At 34.4% G+C, this 15684-nt stretch overlaps 1 protein-coding gene and 1 long non-coding RNA gene across 5 annotated transcripts in view; one reads left to right on the forward strand and one right to left on the reverse strand.

Moving 5' to 3' along the window:
* LOC141377818 (uncharacterized) overlaps positions 1 to 15684 on the reverse strand; it is an 18434-nt gene continuing 2750 nt past the window's right edge. Inside the window, exons 1-2 of one of the 2 annotated variants that reach the window (XR_015478263.1) lie at positions 2134 to 2405; positions 1 to 482 (exon numbers count right to left, since the gene is read on the reverse strand). This is a non-coding gene — a long non-coding RNA (uncharacterized LOC141377818). Of the gene's footprint in view, positions 483 to 2133; positions 2406 to 15684 lie in introns of those variants that run through there. The other variant, XR_015478264.1, reaches the window with a different exon arrangement.
* ro60 (Ro60, Y RNA binding protein) overlaps positions 2152 to 15684 on the forward strand; it is a 26212-nt gene continuing 12679 nt past the window's right edge. The window contains exons 1-5 of one of the 3 annotated variants that reach the window (XR_015477895.1): positions 2430 to 2475; positions 7817 to 8395; positions 11799 to 12019; positions 12283 to 12429; positions 15548 to 15597. Coding sequence is in view for 2 of the 3 variants with exons in the window: in NM_001037397.2 (NP_001032474.2) it covers positions 7828 to 8395; positions 11799 to 12019; positions 12283 to 12429 (936 nt within the window). In the remaining variant the exon portion in view is untranslated. 3 annotated transcript variants of the gene reach the window in all.

A 15684-nucleotide genomic window follows, 5' to 3' on the forward strand; every position in this document is an offset into this window, starting at 1 on the left:
TATAATGAAATCAAAATTTTAATTATTCAATTCATAACTATAAATATTCAATTCAATTTATCTTTATTTGTATAGCGCTCTTACAATATATATTGTGTCAAAGCAGCTTTACATAGAAGATAATAGTAAACTGAAACAGTATAAGTCCAGTTTTGTGTTGTAGTTCAGTTTAGTGTGGTTTAATTTTCAATGAGAGCATTAAGAGAAACCAGGTATATTGGGGGCATGACCATTTCTCCTATGGCCAAAGGTCTTGTGCAGAACTGCAATCTAGGCGCTGGAGGCTGGAGAATGCACGAATCCATCGTGGAGAAGCTGCATGTGGGAGAGGTCACCGGATGGTGTACAGGCTGGCCCTTCAGGATCAATGCGAGGACTGGTCTGTCACTAGGGTCTTACAAGGATCAGTCTGATGTTCTCCACTCCTCCATTACCACCACAGCAGCTGCTTAGGATACAGCCTGGTCCATGATTATGGAAACCTCGGGAATCAAATAAAAAAAGACTAACATAAGTGCAGATGCCGTCCAAATTATAATGTCTTTAGGAAAGTGTTCCCGGCTAAGGTTGCCCTAAATAATGCAAACTAACAATCCTTTAGAGGACAGCATTTGTGTTTTATGTGTATTCTTATGCAAAGAGATGTGTCTTTAATCTAGTTTTAAACTGACAGAGTGTGTCTGCTTCCCGAATTGTGCTAGGAAGGCTGTTTCAGAGTTTAGTTGCTAGATCAGAGAAAGATCTACTGCCTACAGTTGAGTTTGATATTCTGGGAATAATCAATTGTTCAGAATTAATTGAGCGCAGTGGACGTGAGGGGCTATAATACACCAGGAGCTCCCTCAAATACTGGGAAGCTAAGCCGTTCATGGCTTTGTAGATAGTCAATAAAATTGTAAAAATTTATACAATATTTAATAGGGAGCCAATGCAATGATGAAAGAACTGGAGTAATAATATGATCATATTTCTTTAGAAAGCACTCTAGCAGCTGCATGAACTAGCTATATGAGTTAATTAATTATTAATTAATTAATTAATTATATTATTAATATATAGCTATATTAAAATAGATTAAATTACATCCAAATAAATAAACAATCCAAAAAGTTTTAAAGATAAGGGTTTAATTGCAATATAGTGAAGTAAACTGCATGAAATATTAATGTGAATATGATACAATATCCCACTGGGTTAAACTATTAGAAAACGTGTGATAAATATTTAGCATGAAAAATAAAGTTATCATTATTGTGTGTCAACATTAAATCTTCTGCAACGATATTTAACTCGTGAATTTGTTTTACATTAATTTACACCTTGTCGTCCAATTTATGTATGGCATGGCCATTAAAAATACAGTGTTCCTTAACCAGATGATTTTTCAAGTTACTTATAAAGAGAATGTTACTTCAGTCAGGTTGTAATGTTTTAAGTTGACTAGTTACACAATAAAAAAAAAAAAAAATCGTTAATCGGATAAACTTTATAAAAAAATCTGGATTTTTTTTTTCCCCACATTGCCCAGCCCTAACATATATATATATATATATATATATATATATATATATATATATATATATATATATATATATATATATATATATATATATATATATATATATATATATATATATATATATATATATATATATATATATTTTAATTTATTATTTTTTATTTATTTATTTATTTTTTTTTTGCTGCAAATCCTTTTCAACATATATTTAAAAATAAATAAAATATATTTAGCAAAATATGGAAACAACACAAGTTTAGAAGAGTATTAATACTGATTTAAATTTTTAATGGAAAACTTCATTAAGGTGACAGACAGTTAAGGGGTTAAAATGAGAAAAATGGGATTGAAATAAACACATAACCTAAATAAATAAATGCATAGGCCTACATTGGAAAAACGTAGGCTAATGTTTATTTTCACAGTATAAATGGGATCCTATAAAATGGGTTTTCATAAACAAAATATAGCCTGCCCTATAACTTGACATATTAATAGAATTATCCTGCAAAGCTCTACAAAACATTTTCAAAGTAATTTTAAGTTTACTGATATTTAATCACTTGATCCCTTTTCCCAGGACAAAAGCGAAAAAAAAATGCTTATTTTCTTACCGACGTCTGGACGTTGTCTTGGGCTATGTCTCACAACCTAGTACGCTGCCTACATAGACGGCGTTTTAAGGAATGAACAGTGTTTTCCGACTCCAAATGAGAATAAACTATCTATATACACCTCAAATTATTATAACCCAAACGTTTAGTCTTAACTAAACAGATGCAGATCACGTTCCAATGCTAGCCAGTGATGTCTACCTAGCAAGGGAACTAGGTTTTGAGCTACAGCCATCGTGTAGTCGGGAATCTTCGCACTGCTCTTCTTCTTTGAGTCTGATTTTAAGGGAGGAGCTGTAACTCTCGGAACATCCATAGACTTTTGGAGAAGGACAACAACAGGTAGGAAGCTTGTGGACTTATTAAAAGTTTTCAAGACGTATTGCGACATTTCTGTTCTTGCAGAGAGCGAGAGAGTTTATTGAGCGGCCAGATAGTGATGTATATTAGCATCAGGCTAACTGATGTCTGTCTACCCCTCCCTTCTTCATTATCGCGAGTCTGGTTTAAAGGTTGTGCTCTTGATGTTGTTGAACAGTGTTGATGGTGTTTCGGTTTGATGGAGCACTTCAGTGTTAACTTTACAGGCCATATGAGTGTATTTTCAAGAGGCTTTGCTCGCAATTGCTAACTGGCTAACAGGATTAAAGGCGCTAGTGATCTGAGCCTCATAAAGCTGACAAAACAAAATGATGCGCTCAGTCTCACACGATTTGAAGAGCAGAGACTTTAAAATATATCATGGTTTAGGTGATAAACAATTTATTAACATAAATCTGCATAAGTCATTTAATGTTATTAACGTCAAGCATCTTTACTTTTTTCCTTAGCTTTTTGGAAAAATAAGTAGCTACAAACAAACGCGATAAGAATAAATATTACAAGACTTTTTAAAATATATTATTCTCCATTTGTTGAATTTTATATATATATATATATATATATATATATATATATATATATATATATATATATATATATATATATATATAAATATATATAAATTAATTCACTCATTGTTATTATTGGGTCAATGACGTGACGCTCATTTTTTTGTGTCCATGTCTTTTAAATAAATTCAAGTAGGTTACAGTTTCAAAATAAATAAGCAAATTACTTGCATACATTCTCTATTTTGAGGACCAAGTTTAATTTTTTGGTTTTAATCCATTTTAAGAAAATTTTTAGGGGATTATTGCAAGAATGTCAATGTGGTGTAACCAAAAAAAATTGGTACCAAATAGTTTACCTTGTTTAAAAAATGTGAAAGCCTCAATGAAACATTGTATCGGCTAGTCTGGCATAATTTTACATTAGACATATTTAATAGTAAATAAAGGTAAATATAGCACAATTGTTTTAAATATTATAATTCATTTGGGGAATTTTTTCTGTCACCTCAAATTTCTGAAATGTCAAGATGGTGTAACCACCATTTATTGAGCCATTTTGTTAATATTGTGCACAAGACAGTTAGACAGGAAATTGAATCACAGAGAAGAACTCTTGATAAGACTAATTGCTGCATGCAAAGGTTAGTAACTCTTTTTAAAATGTGAGATACTTTGACCTTTTTAAGGTATGGTCAGCTATTCTTAGATATGCATGTCAAATGGTAAGACCCCAGAAATGCACTGATAATTGTTCATAATTATAAAAATAAGTATTATATTTAAAAGTTAAATTTGAAATATTCCCACCAAGCCCATGTGCTTACATAGATGTTATTGATAATGCCTGTCAAATTTCATTTTAAGTTGAAATGTCAAGGGGTGTAACTGGTTACACCATTTGACTCATATAGCAGGAGTCTTTCTGTCAGGGGTCAATTTAGTCAAATATCATTAGTTCATGATGCTGATCAAAAATGCGACATAAATTAAACTACTATTTGTGTTCATAGTGTAGATTATTTATTTATTTTTGTTTGAGAAATAGGTGCTTAATCCACAACCTTACTATTAAAGCTCTGTAAACATAGGATAAAATTATTTTACTGCACAACATGAATGTTTTTTGTTTTTTTGTTTATGTTAATCCATGTTTATATTCACACAATATAATGTACACACTCTCTCATTCACACACACATTCATACACTACAGTCAATTTAGTTTTTCTAATACACCTATACCGCAAGTCTTTGGACTGTGGGGGAAACTGGAGCTCCCAGAGGAAACCCATGTCAACTCCACACAGTAAGCCATCCTGGTCCATCTTGGACTCAAACCAGCAACCTTCTTGCTGTGAGACAACTGTGCTAACCACATTAGCAACTGTATCACCCTCCTTTGAAATGTTGTAAGTATTTTTTTTCTTCTTGAGAAAGTCTTATTTCTTTTAGTTTGGATAGAATAAAAGCAGTTTTTAAAATGTTTAAGCAGTTTTTAAGGTCAATATTGTTAGCCTTCTTAAATACAGAACAAACCACAGTTACCCAATGACTTGGCCAATAGATCTTACTTGCCTAATTAACCTAATTACATTTTTAAATGTCACTTTAGGCTGAATACTAATGTCTTACAAATTATCTAGTCAAGTATTATGTGCTGTCATCATGGCAAAGATTACGGAAGAAATCAGTTATTAGAATTTAGTCATTTAAACTATTTTGTTTAGAAATGTGTTGACAATAATATTCTCTCTGTTAAAGAGCACTTGGGAATTTCTTTTTTAAATAAAAGAAAAAATTAACATGGGAAATGAAACAAGGTTGACAAGCCTCTATAGACTGAGTGCACACAGCCTTAAGTTTTGGAGGTTTTCATACTTGATGCGCTTGCTGTTGTACTATTATTATTAACAACTGGAGGTGACTCGGAGGAACTTTAATGATGAAAAGTTGTGAAGAACAAGTCAGAAGTTGCTAAACAAATGAATTGCAGTTGAAATCAGTTTTGTTTGGGTTTTTTTACAGCATGTCTGATAAAAAATTTTCTTCTGGAGAAAGTCTTATTTGTTTTATTTAGGCTAGAATAAAAGCAATTTTTAAAAGCCATTTTGAGGTAAAAATTATTGGCCCTTTTAAGCTTTTTCCCCGCGATAGTCTACAGAACAAACCATGGATATACAATAACTTATCTAATTACTCTAACCTGCCTAATTAACCTAATTAAGCCTTTAAATGCTACTTTAAGCTGTATAGAAGTGTCTTGAAGAATATCTAGTCTAATATTATTTACTGTCATCATGGCAAAGAGAAAATAAATCAGTTATTAGAGATGAGTTATTAAAACTATTATGTGTTGAAAATGTGTTGAAAAAATCTTCTCTCTGTTAAACCGAAATTGGGGAAAAAATAACAGGGGAGCTAATAGCTCAGGGGGACTAATAATAATTCTGCATAATTCTGAAGTTAACTGTATAAAATAAATAGTTTGTGGATAAGTTGTGGATACACTCATGAAATTATTTGTTGTCAGTCAGTCGTGTATGCTTACAAAAATTGGCCTTTAATCCCAGCACCAAGGCAACAACGAGTAAGCAGCAGTTCTTACGTACTAGTGATTTACGTACAGTGTTTGGCAAATTGTTTCTAAATAGCTTAAAAGTAAAATAGTGGATTTTTTTCTAATATCATCTACTTATTTTTATTTTAATTAAGCCAACTGAAAAGAAACAGTGATGGAAAAGGTGTTAAATGTTAAACATGTTTCTTTAGTTTGTTAATATTCTATTGATGAGGGCCACACATTTAATGTAAAGGATGTTATTACTTGGTGTATTAAAGTTCAGCAACCTGGTTTCATTGTTCTAAACACATTTGTCAATGACAATCCCACTGAAATTGTTGACTATCATTGTTAATTTGAATTGATTTTAATTGTCAATTTCAAAATCTTTGGCTGTAGAAGCAACACTGTCAGGTGGTGTAACTGGTTTTTGTCAATTGGTGTAACCAGTATTTTACATAAAAATATAATTATGTACATGGAAATAATGTGAAATTAAAATTAAAACACTTAGTTTAGTGTAATAAAATAGTTTTTAACTTTTTTTACATAATTTGTCAAAGATTATTTAGAAACCAGAAGTGTTTTTAGCATGTGTCTGGCCGAATATTGCAAAAACTCATTAAAATGTACATTTAGAGATAATGCGAATACAATAAATGTTATTGTGGTATTTTAAAATGAAGTATTTATTTCAGTGTGTACACTTGCATATCATCTAGGAGGAGTAAATTATTTAATATTTCACAATTTTTGGCAGTTACACCATTTGACATTTTCAGTTGCATTCAGTCTTAATGTCTGTAAAAAATGGTGTAAATGTTATTTTTAATTACATAAAATCAACATGAATACAATCTGTACATTTTAAAATATCTGACGGATGCTTTTAAATCAACTTTGTAAAAGATTTTTAAATTTCCCATCTTGCCAAACCTGTTTTGTCACTGACCCTATTAAATGTTGTTATTAGTTATTAAAAATCTACATCTAGATAGATAAATAGATAGATAACTTAGATGGATAGTGAGATGTATTGTAATATATGTCATTTTATTTATTTCTAATATTTAACCAATAGATTTATAGACACAGGTTAATTAATTATATAAAAATGAATTCAAAATTTAAGCTAATATATTAAAAATTTTTATTTTTACTTATAAAAGTATAAATATTATTGTGTATAAATAATATTGACAAGTGTTGTTATTAGTAAATAAAAAATAAGGTCTGTCTGTCTGTCTGTCTGTCTGTCTATCTATCTATATATCTATCTATCTATCTATGTGTATATGTGTATATAAATCTATTGTTTAAATATAAATCAAAATAAATGCCCTATATAATATATCTATTAATCATAGCAATCAGTTTCTGTTTAATGGAGAGAAGATTTGTTCTCAACATATTTCTAAACATAATAGTTTAATTAATTGATTTTTATCTCTGCTATGATGACAGTAAATAATATTTGGCTAGATATTTTTCAAGACACTTCTGTACAGCCTAAAGTGACATTTAAAGGCTTAACTAGGTTAATTAGGTTAACTAGGCAGGTTTGGGTAATTTGTAATTACTTACTTTACTCACTATATGGTGCCCCTAAAATAATACCATGGTACTTTCTTGGAACATGTAATGTGTGTTGCCATGGTTGATATATATTGTTTTTTGTTTATATTTAATATTTGAACAATAGATTTATGTGCACAGAGTAATGTTTAAAATGTAAAAAAATATATATATTTATTTAATTATTTATTTAATTACTTATTAATTAATTTCAGGGTGATAAGCATATATGGGAATTTAAAAAGTACCATAGATGTATTAGTTGGATTATTTATAATTACATTATTGACCTTATTCTTCAATGTGAAAGTGTGCTCGTTTTTGTGATTGTATTAGAATCGATTCTCTATGGGAGAAATGATTAGGAATGATAAACGGCAGAAAACGGTCAAACTACTTGTTCTACAAACAAGTGTGTCCATGACTATACAGACATAGCTGGATATAATGAGAAAATATCAGTTTGGATCATCAAGCAGTGTAACGAGGGGTTTTTAACGTCTAAAATTGAAAGGAAGTAAATAAGATCGGAAGGCTTAGGCCAAAGAGATTCAAATTGCTGCGTCTGCTTGTATGCGAAGAATAAGGGCAACTCAGTGTTGATGTTCTATGCTGTGAGTCTAATATCTGTATATGTTTTATATGTTTGTCTGTAGGACGGCTAATTATGGATCCAGCATCTCATCCAGAGCAGCTGTCAGTTGTTAACGAACAGGTGCTGAACTCGGCGGACAGATCAGTGACTGCAGCTGTATGTCTGCGCCGCTTCCTCTGCTACGGCTCTGAAAGCTCCACATACAGCACTAAAGAGTGTCCTCTGGGCATCGAGAATGCCCTCTCCTTAATGCAGCTCATCGAGGGGGGTCGTGGGTCTGAGGTGGTAGACGAGGTCAGACGCTTCAATTTGGAGGGCCGCGCTGTCCGTCCAAACCCCGGCCTCTTTACTCTGGCTGTCTGCTCGCAGCATGCAGACTGTAAAACTAGACAGGCCGCTTTACGGGCACTGAAGGAACTTTGCCGGTCCCCTGTGCAGCTCTTTACATTCGTGCAGTATAAGAAGGAGTTGAAGGAGGGCTCTGGGATGTGGGGCCGGGCTCTGCGGAGGGTCGTGACTGATTGGTACAATGGTCAGGATGGGATAAGTCTGGCGCAAGCAGTGACCAAGTGCAAGCACAGGGCAGGCTGGTCCCATCAGGACCTTCTCAGACTGTCCCACATGAAGCCTGCTAATGACAGTGAGTGCTTGAGTAATGGTTTGACGTGAAGAGGAAGCAATGGTTTAATGATTTCAAGTGTGATAATTTGGATAATAATTAAAAATATAATTTTTTAAAAATAATATTTATTTATACAACAGTTCTGTCTGGTTCTCGAATCTGAGTGGCTGATAGCAGTGAGATATTCTGCAATATCAGAGCTCCTACAGCCTCCTTACCCAACCGTATTACTCCACCCAAATAGACTGACAGCAGATCATTACTCAGAACTCATTACAGTTGTTGGACAACATAATGTACTTTTAATGCTGTGTTCACACCAGATGCGGAACGCGCGGATAAATCGCGCTACTTGCGCGTAAATAGCCGCGTGAACATTTGAGTTTACTCACTTCATACGCGCGTCAAACCCCGCTTCATTCGCGTGTCAAATTCACATCAGAACAGACGCGGATTCGTGTGATGGGCAGGGCTTCTGTCTGCCCGAAGACTCTAGCTTCATAGCTAAATGGCTAACATGGATTTTATGAAGAAAATAACAGTGTTTATGTGCTTTATGAAGACTGAAAAACAGCGTCGATACGTTTAGGGTTGTGTCTGAGTCCATTACATTTTTTCAGAGGTGCATTCAGCTCTGTGAGCTCATTAACTCCTCCAGAAACTTAACCTAGATGATGGAGGCTTTCAGCGGTGCTTCTGACTGAGCCAAGCCGAGTTTGATGAACTGTTGTCGGTGAAGGCTGGCGGATTTCCCTCGGAACACCGACAACAGGTTCTACGTCACAATCACGCCCCCACAAGAGCAAGCTTCTGATTGGTTAACGCGGCTCGAATGTACGCTGAAGTTCAGATTTTCGAAATCGAGAGATTCGCGTGAAACGCTCGTTAAGCGCGTTAAACGCGCAAAACGCTCAATTCGCCCCGCGCAATTTGCGTCATTCGCGCCGCAGGATGTCTATTCGTGCATTTGCATTGACTTAACATGTAAATCACTCGCGCTTGACGGGGTGCCGCGTCTGGTGTGAACGCAGCATAAGGCTTTTTAGGGCAAGAATGTAGTTGTTTAGATTGAAAAAATGCAGTTTATTCATAAGGAAAGTTTAAATATGCAGTTTATTCACTTTAAATATTTATAGTTTTGGAGATACAGCCCCATCTACAATATGGTGACACAGACTACATAATCAGCCCTTAGAGGAGGGAAAACCCAGCGTAATTTTAAACTACAGCTGATTAAAAAAGTGACTTTCTAAGTTGATCTCACTCTATTTTGTATGTTCCAGTGCTGTCTATACCAGGGATGGGCAAACTCGGTCCTGGAGGGCCGGTGTCCTGCACAGTTCAACTCCAACTCTAATCAAACACACCTGCTTATAGATTTCTAGTGATCTTGAAGACACTGATTGGCATGTTCAGGTGTTTTTGATTAGAGTTGGAGCTAAACTATGCAGGACACCGGCCCTCCAGGACAGAGTTTGCCCACCCCTGGTCTATACCATAGTAGTCTTAGGGTGTTGAGTGTGAGATAGGACTCAAATATTAGGAATGTATGTATTCTGTGTTACACTCTTTATCTAACCCTGAGTTACTTTTTGGTTGATCATCTGTTTCTTATGAGTTACTGCAGACTGGTTCAGTCAACAGAAAGAAAGAAGAAATGCCCGTGTGTGTTTAGCATTTTTCCTTATCGCAAACAACAGTAATCTGGTAGTGTTTGCACTGTTCTAACTTTTTTGAGGTTAATTATTTTGATCTCCCAATTGCAACAGAGAAATACTGGGAAATCTCTGTAGACTGATAGCATGTCATGCCGCTCAGCCTCATAATCTTGAAATGTGAGTAAAATCACTTGTAGTTTCTTATACAAAAGAGTTTTTAGACTCTCCGTGTTTATATATATACATATATATATATATATATATATATATATATATATATATATATATATATATATATATATATATATATATAAGAAATGTGCTGAAAAAAATCTCTGTTCAACACAAATTGGGGGAAAAAATAGCCCCCCAATAATTCAGGGGGGCTAATAATGTGTGTGCGTGTGTGTGTATGTGTATATATATATATATATATATATATATATATATATATATATATATATATATATATATATATATATATATATATATATACATTCATTCATTTTCTTGTCGGCTTAGTCCCTTTATTAATCCGGGGTCGCCACAGCAGAATGCACCGCCAACTTATCCAGCAAGTTTTACGCAGCGGATGCCCTTCCATCCACAACCCATCTCTGGGAAACATCCACACACACTCATACACTACGGACAATTTAGCCTACCCACTTCACCTGTACCGCATGTCTTTAGACTGTGGGGAAAACCGGAGCACCCGGAGGAAACCCACGCGAAGGCACGGAGAACATGCAAACTCCACACAGAAACACCAACTGAGCCGGGGTTCGAACCAGCGACCTTCTTGCTGTAAGGCGACAGCACTACCTACTGTGCCACTGCCTCGCCCCCTATATATATATACATACATACATACATACATATACATAACATTTTTACATTTTTTAAGAAGAGAGACAATCACAAATGTATGTAAACGCTGGTACTATTTTGATAAATGGTTAAAAGACAAAACGTTTTCTTGCATCAACGTCTAAATAAATAAGCAGAATTTCTTTTGTTTAACGTTTCGTTATGTTTAACTTTTTTTTTTTACCATAATTCACAGAAGATACCCACTAAAATAGCATTAATGGTAGCAATTGTTCATGTTGACAAACCTTTTGTCAGGTGTTACTTTTACTTTTATTAATTATAATTTTCTCAAATTGTTAAAATATGTGATAATTTAATGTTCAATTATACTTTTATTTTAGTAAGTACATGGCAAAATAAATGTTTGAATAATAAAACATTATTTCATACATATTTTTACATTTTCACAAAAAGTTTTGAAATATTAATGCTATGTTATGCTTTATGCTTTCTATGTATATAAATTCAGTCTCCTATGTAAATTGTATTAAATTCAAATGCCAAAATGCTATATGTAATAATTTATTTTTAATTTGCTTAGTACAAAATTTAATTGAATAATTTTGTATTATATTATATTATATTATATTATATTATATTATATTATATTATATATATTTTTAAGTAATACTAAGCAATGCGACTTTCATATATGTTGCATTTATTATTAAATACTTTTTACTGTCACAATATAAATAAAATAAATGTGCCAACTAAAACTGTTCTAGCACTTATCACAATTTATAAATAATCATATCAAAGTTTTAAAGTCAGAACTTTCTATATTTGTAAAGCACAAATACTCTACGTAAAAAAATAAAAATAAAATTTTTAATTGTTGTGTCAGAAATCACAGATTAAAATTAAGTATGTGTTCTTGTTCTACACAGACATTGCTCTCGTTTGCAAATACATCACGAAAGGATGGAAAGGGGTTGAGGAAGCATATGCTGAGAAAGACAAATCTGAGGATCTGCAGAAGGTTTTTGCGTATCTGGAAGCTGTTGAGAAAGCCAAACACTCCACTGATGAACAGGAGCTCATTCATCTGATTGAGGAGCAGAGACTGGGGAAAGAGCAGCTTCTCACCAACCATCTCAAGTCCAAAGAGGTTTTGCCACACTTGACTAATTAATTATTACATATTTAGTGTAAAAAAAAAAAAAAAAAAGATTTTTTTGTGTGTTTTCAGTGTTATTTGCTCAAAAACAAAACCATTTAAATACTCATGTATGCAACTGGTACACTGTTAAAGGCAAAAAGTAATTATGGTAATTAAAGTAATTATGTGGCACCATAAACATTTTGGTGCATTTTTGTCCAAGACTTCTTAAGTATGTTTTTAATGCCAATGTTCTTTTTGATCCTTTTTAGGTTTGGAAAGCATTGCTCAAAGAAATGCCAGTGGCTGTTTTATTGAAGCATTTGGGGAAGTTGACAGCAAACAAAGTTCTTATACCAGGAAGTCCTGACATTGCTGCTGTTTGTGGGAGGATTCAGGACGAGACTGTTCTGAAAAAGGTATTTTTAAGACAATAGTTATGTAATGAAGTTGAATGGCTCCTTGGTCATCCGGAAGGAGAAGGTGGAGAACCGACAGACTTTTAAATGATTTTAATACTGACAAAACAAACCGGTGTCAGCTCCTTGCGGAGACTACTGCCAAACTGAAATCAAAACAAACATAAAGGGCTCTATTTTGACGGTCAATGCGCAAAACGGAAAGCGCAGGGCGCAAACCCTTTCAGGGCGTGTCAGAATCCATTTGATAATTTAAGGCCGGAAAAATCTGCTTTGCGCCGTGGCGCATGGTCTAAAAGGGTTGAGTTTATTTTCTTAATGAGTTATAGGTGTGTTTTGAGAATAAACCAATCAGAGTCTCATTTCCCATTCTCTTTAAGAGCCAGCTGCGTTGCGCCATAAGCGCATTTGCTATTTAAAGGACGTAAAGTAAGTGGAAGTGGAAAAAATGAGCATTTCACAAGCAAACAGTTAACAGTTATTTTAACAGAAAACAGTTAAACAGAGCATCTACCGCGCAAGAATGAGAGATAATCGATCTACTTTCACTTTCGCTCTCTTGGATGTGGAAACCTTTATGCACAGACATCAATTAGCCTATAAATAATTAATTTTGTTTGTTAAGCACAAATATTTGTTTAAAAACAATTTCTAAATTCAGTTCTAATTTCCAGCAAACGAATAAATAAACAATAATAACGAAGTGTGCTCAAAAACCTGAGTTATATCCTAAAACACATGCTGTGCCCCATATGGTATAAAACCTGCAGGTGGGAAAATCTAAGCTTGTTTTTAATAAATCAAATATAAATGTGGATATATTAAATAATACTGCTAATAATAATAACATTATACAAAAGCAAATTGTTATGAATGAACTGAAAAAGCCTCCCGAGATGAAGAAGGCAAAAAAACAGTGTTTTTTATTTATTTATGTAGGCTAGGAAATAATATGTTTTGTAATATTTTAATCCTTTATATTTATAACCTTTAAATATTCTTATTATATCCTATATATATAGGCTTATCCTTAATATTTAAATTTTTTCATATGTAAAGATATTTGCGTATTGCTCTACATCTTGTGTGTAGGCTATTAAGCAGTGTGTAAGCGAGGCGCAACTCTGCGCTGGAGTTTAGACCGGGTTTAATTTGGCCTAATAATAAAAAATCTATTATAGTTTCTCAAAATAGCAACGTGCCAGCTAGGGGTGTCACGATTTTTAATCGAAATCGATCGAAATTTATGCTCAATTTCAATTATTGAATCAAAAAATAGAATCGTCGATGCTGCCACGCCCCCATGTCACGTCAGCTTGGCTTGCCAAGCGGGAAAAAACAGGCTTGTTGAAGTGCTTATTAAACTGCAGAAGCAGGAGACCCGTCGACAGAACTTAAACCCTCTCCTCTTTCAATGAAGTCGCCGGTATTTAAGCATTTTGGATTTTCAGTGAGTTATGTTGACAACATTCGTGTTGTCGACAAAAAAAAACACAGTTTTGCAAGCTCTGCTATGTACGTATTACATACGGTTCGTCTGATAGACAACACCGGCATCGCGATCCTCCGCCCGCCCCCGTTGCAAATCCGCTCGCGAAAAGTACACACTCAGGCCCTGTTTACACTGTCTTTGTTTTTAAATGGCATTTCAGCCCTCCTTCCTCTCTGCCTCTGAAAATGCACATCACGTGACCACACAGACACAGATGCACATACAGCCTTGCGCTCGAGACAGCAGGTCCAGGCAGTCAGAGGACTGCTTCAATCTTTCACTCACTTGTACTTAGTCATTTTAGCGAACACCTCAGATACTGTTGGCTGGTTCCTGTTGGTTGTGTCTTTTTTACCGACACCATTATAACGACACAGATCACTGCCTATTCCCGAGTCCCGCAGAAAAAGTGATTGACCGGTGGTAATTATGTGTGTATCTTGCCTTTATTCATTTACTGTATGATTTGTTTATGGTTAAAACAAAGACCATGCAGGTCAGGTAGTTTAAACGGTAGGCTACAAATAATTAATTGGTCATTAATTAATTAATTACTCATAATCGAAAATCGAATCGTGCCTTTAGAATCGAAAATGTAATCGAATCGAGGATTTGGAGGATCGTGACACCCTTAGTGCCAGCAGTGCGCCTCAGAACGCCTTCCTTTTTAGACCAGAACGCCTATGGGCGCACATATGAGCGCAAATGCATTTGCTATTTAAAGAGTGTGGCGCAACGACTCAAAACGACTCTTGCGCCAAGCTGAAACTAGCAAACAAGTATTGTGCCGGGTGTGAGATAGGACCCAAAGTGTCCAGACCTGGTCCTCTCTCTTCTTCCACTATTATAGCCATGGTCACACTGCACTTTTCTTCCCATAGACTTCCATTCATATACATGTGGCAGGCAACAAGTTTTGCAGTTTGCTACATTGCAAAGTTCAAGCTTGGTGAACTCTGACCTGCGAAATCGCATCATGTGATTGCGTGAGACCAACAGAAAATCAAAAACTGACTTCACTGTACATAAATTTAAAATATGGACCAATCGCATGCTTTTTTAATGTCTAATCATCTTGTTTAATCCCACCCCTTTTCCCAGCACCGTACCACAGAATTTCGCAAACTCAAACTCTATTGTGATCGCAGCAAATCTCTTCCTCTTTTAATATCCAGAGCTCCTTCGTGAGACTCGGGACAGGTAGCGCATACAGGTGACGGCCGTTTGCACTCGGGCACAAATTCATTAGTACTCTTTCAAGTTACATCTACTTAATTCAGTTATTCAGAAATGTATAGTCAGGATTACACCATGTCAGGATTACACCAGATGCAACAAGACAGAAATATTTAAAAACTTGTGATTCAGAAGTGCAGGGTAATGCATGAAATAGAAGAAATAGTCAACACTTTGTTGGTTTTCATCAAGAATTTGTATATGCCGTCATCTGTTTTCTTGTATATTATGACAAATAATTAACTGCACTTGAAGCTTTCGTACAATGAAAAATTAAACACCAAAAAACTGTATGTGATGCCATAACAAAGATAAAGAATATGGTAATAATTTGTGTGCCATTTATTGATCTATGTATAGTAACATATAACGGGTTCTTAAACTTTTCAGCTTGTGACAACCAAAATAACAATTCCAGCGACCCCCCACTCTACTCGGAGGTGATGTTGAACATACAAACATTGCACACAATGGTGCACACACACACCAATAAGAACTATATATACAATCTTATTTACAATACAAAA

The sequence above is a fragment of the Danio rerio genome, chromosome 2, assembly GCF_052040795.2.
Source record: "Danio rerio strain M-AB ecotype USA chromosome 2, GRCz13ab, whole genome shotgun sequence".
Lineage (NCBI taxonomy): Eukaryota > Metazoa > Chordata > Actinopteri > Cypriniformes > Danionidae > Danio > Danio rerio.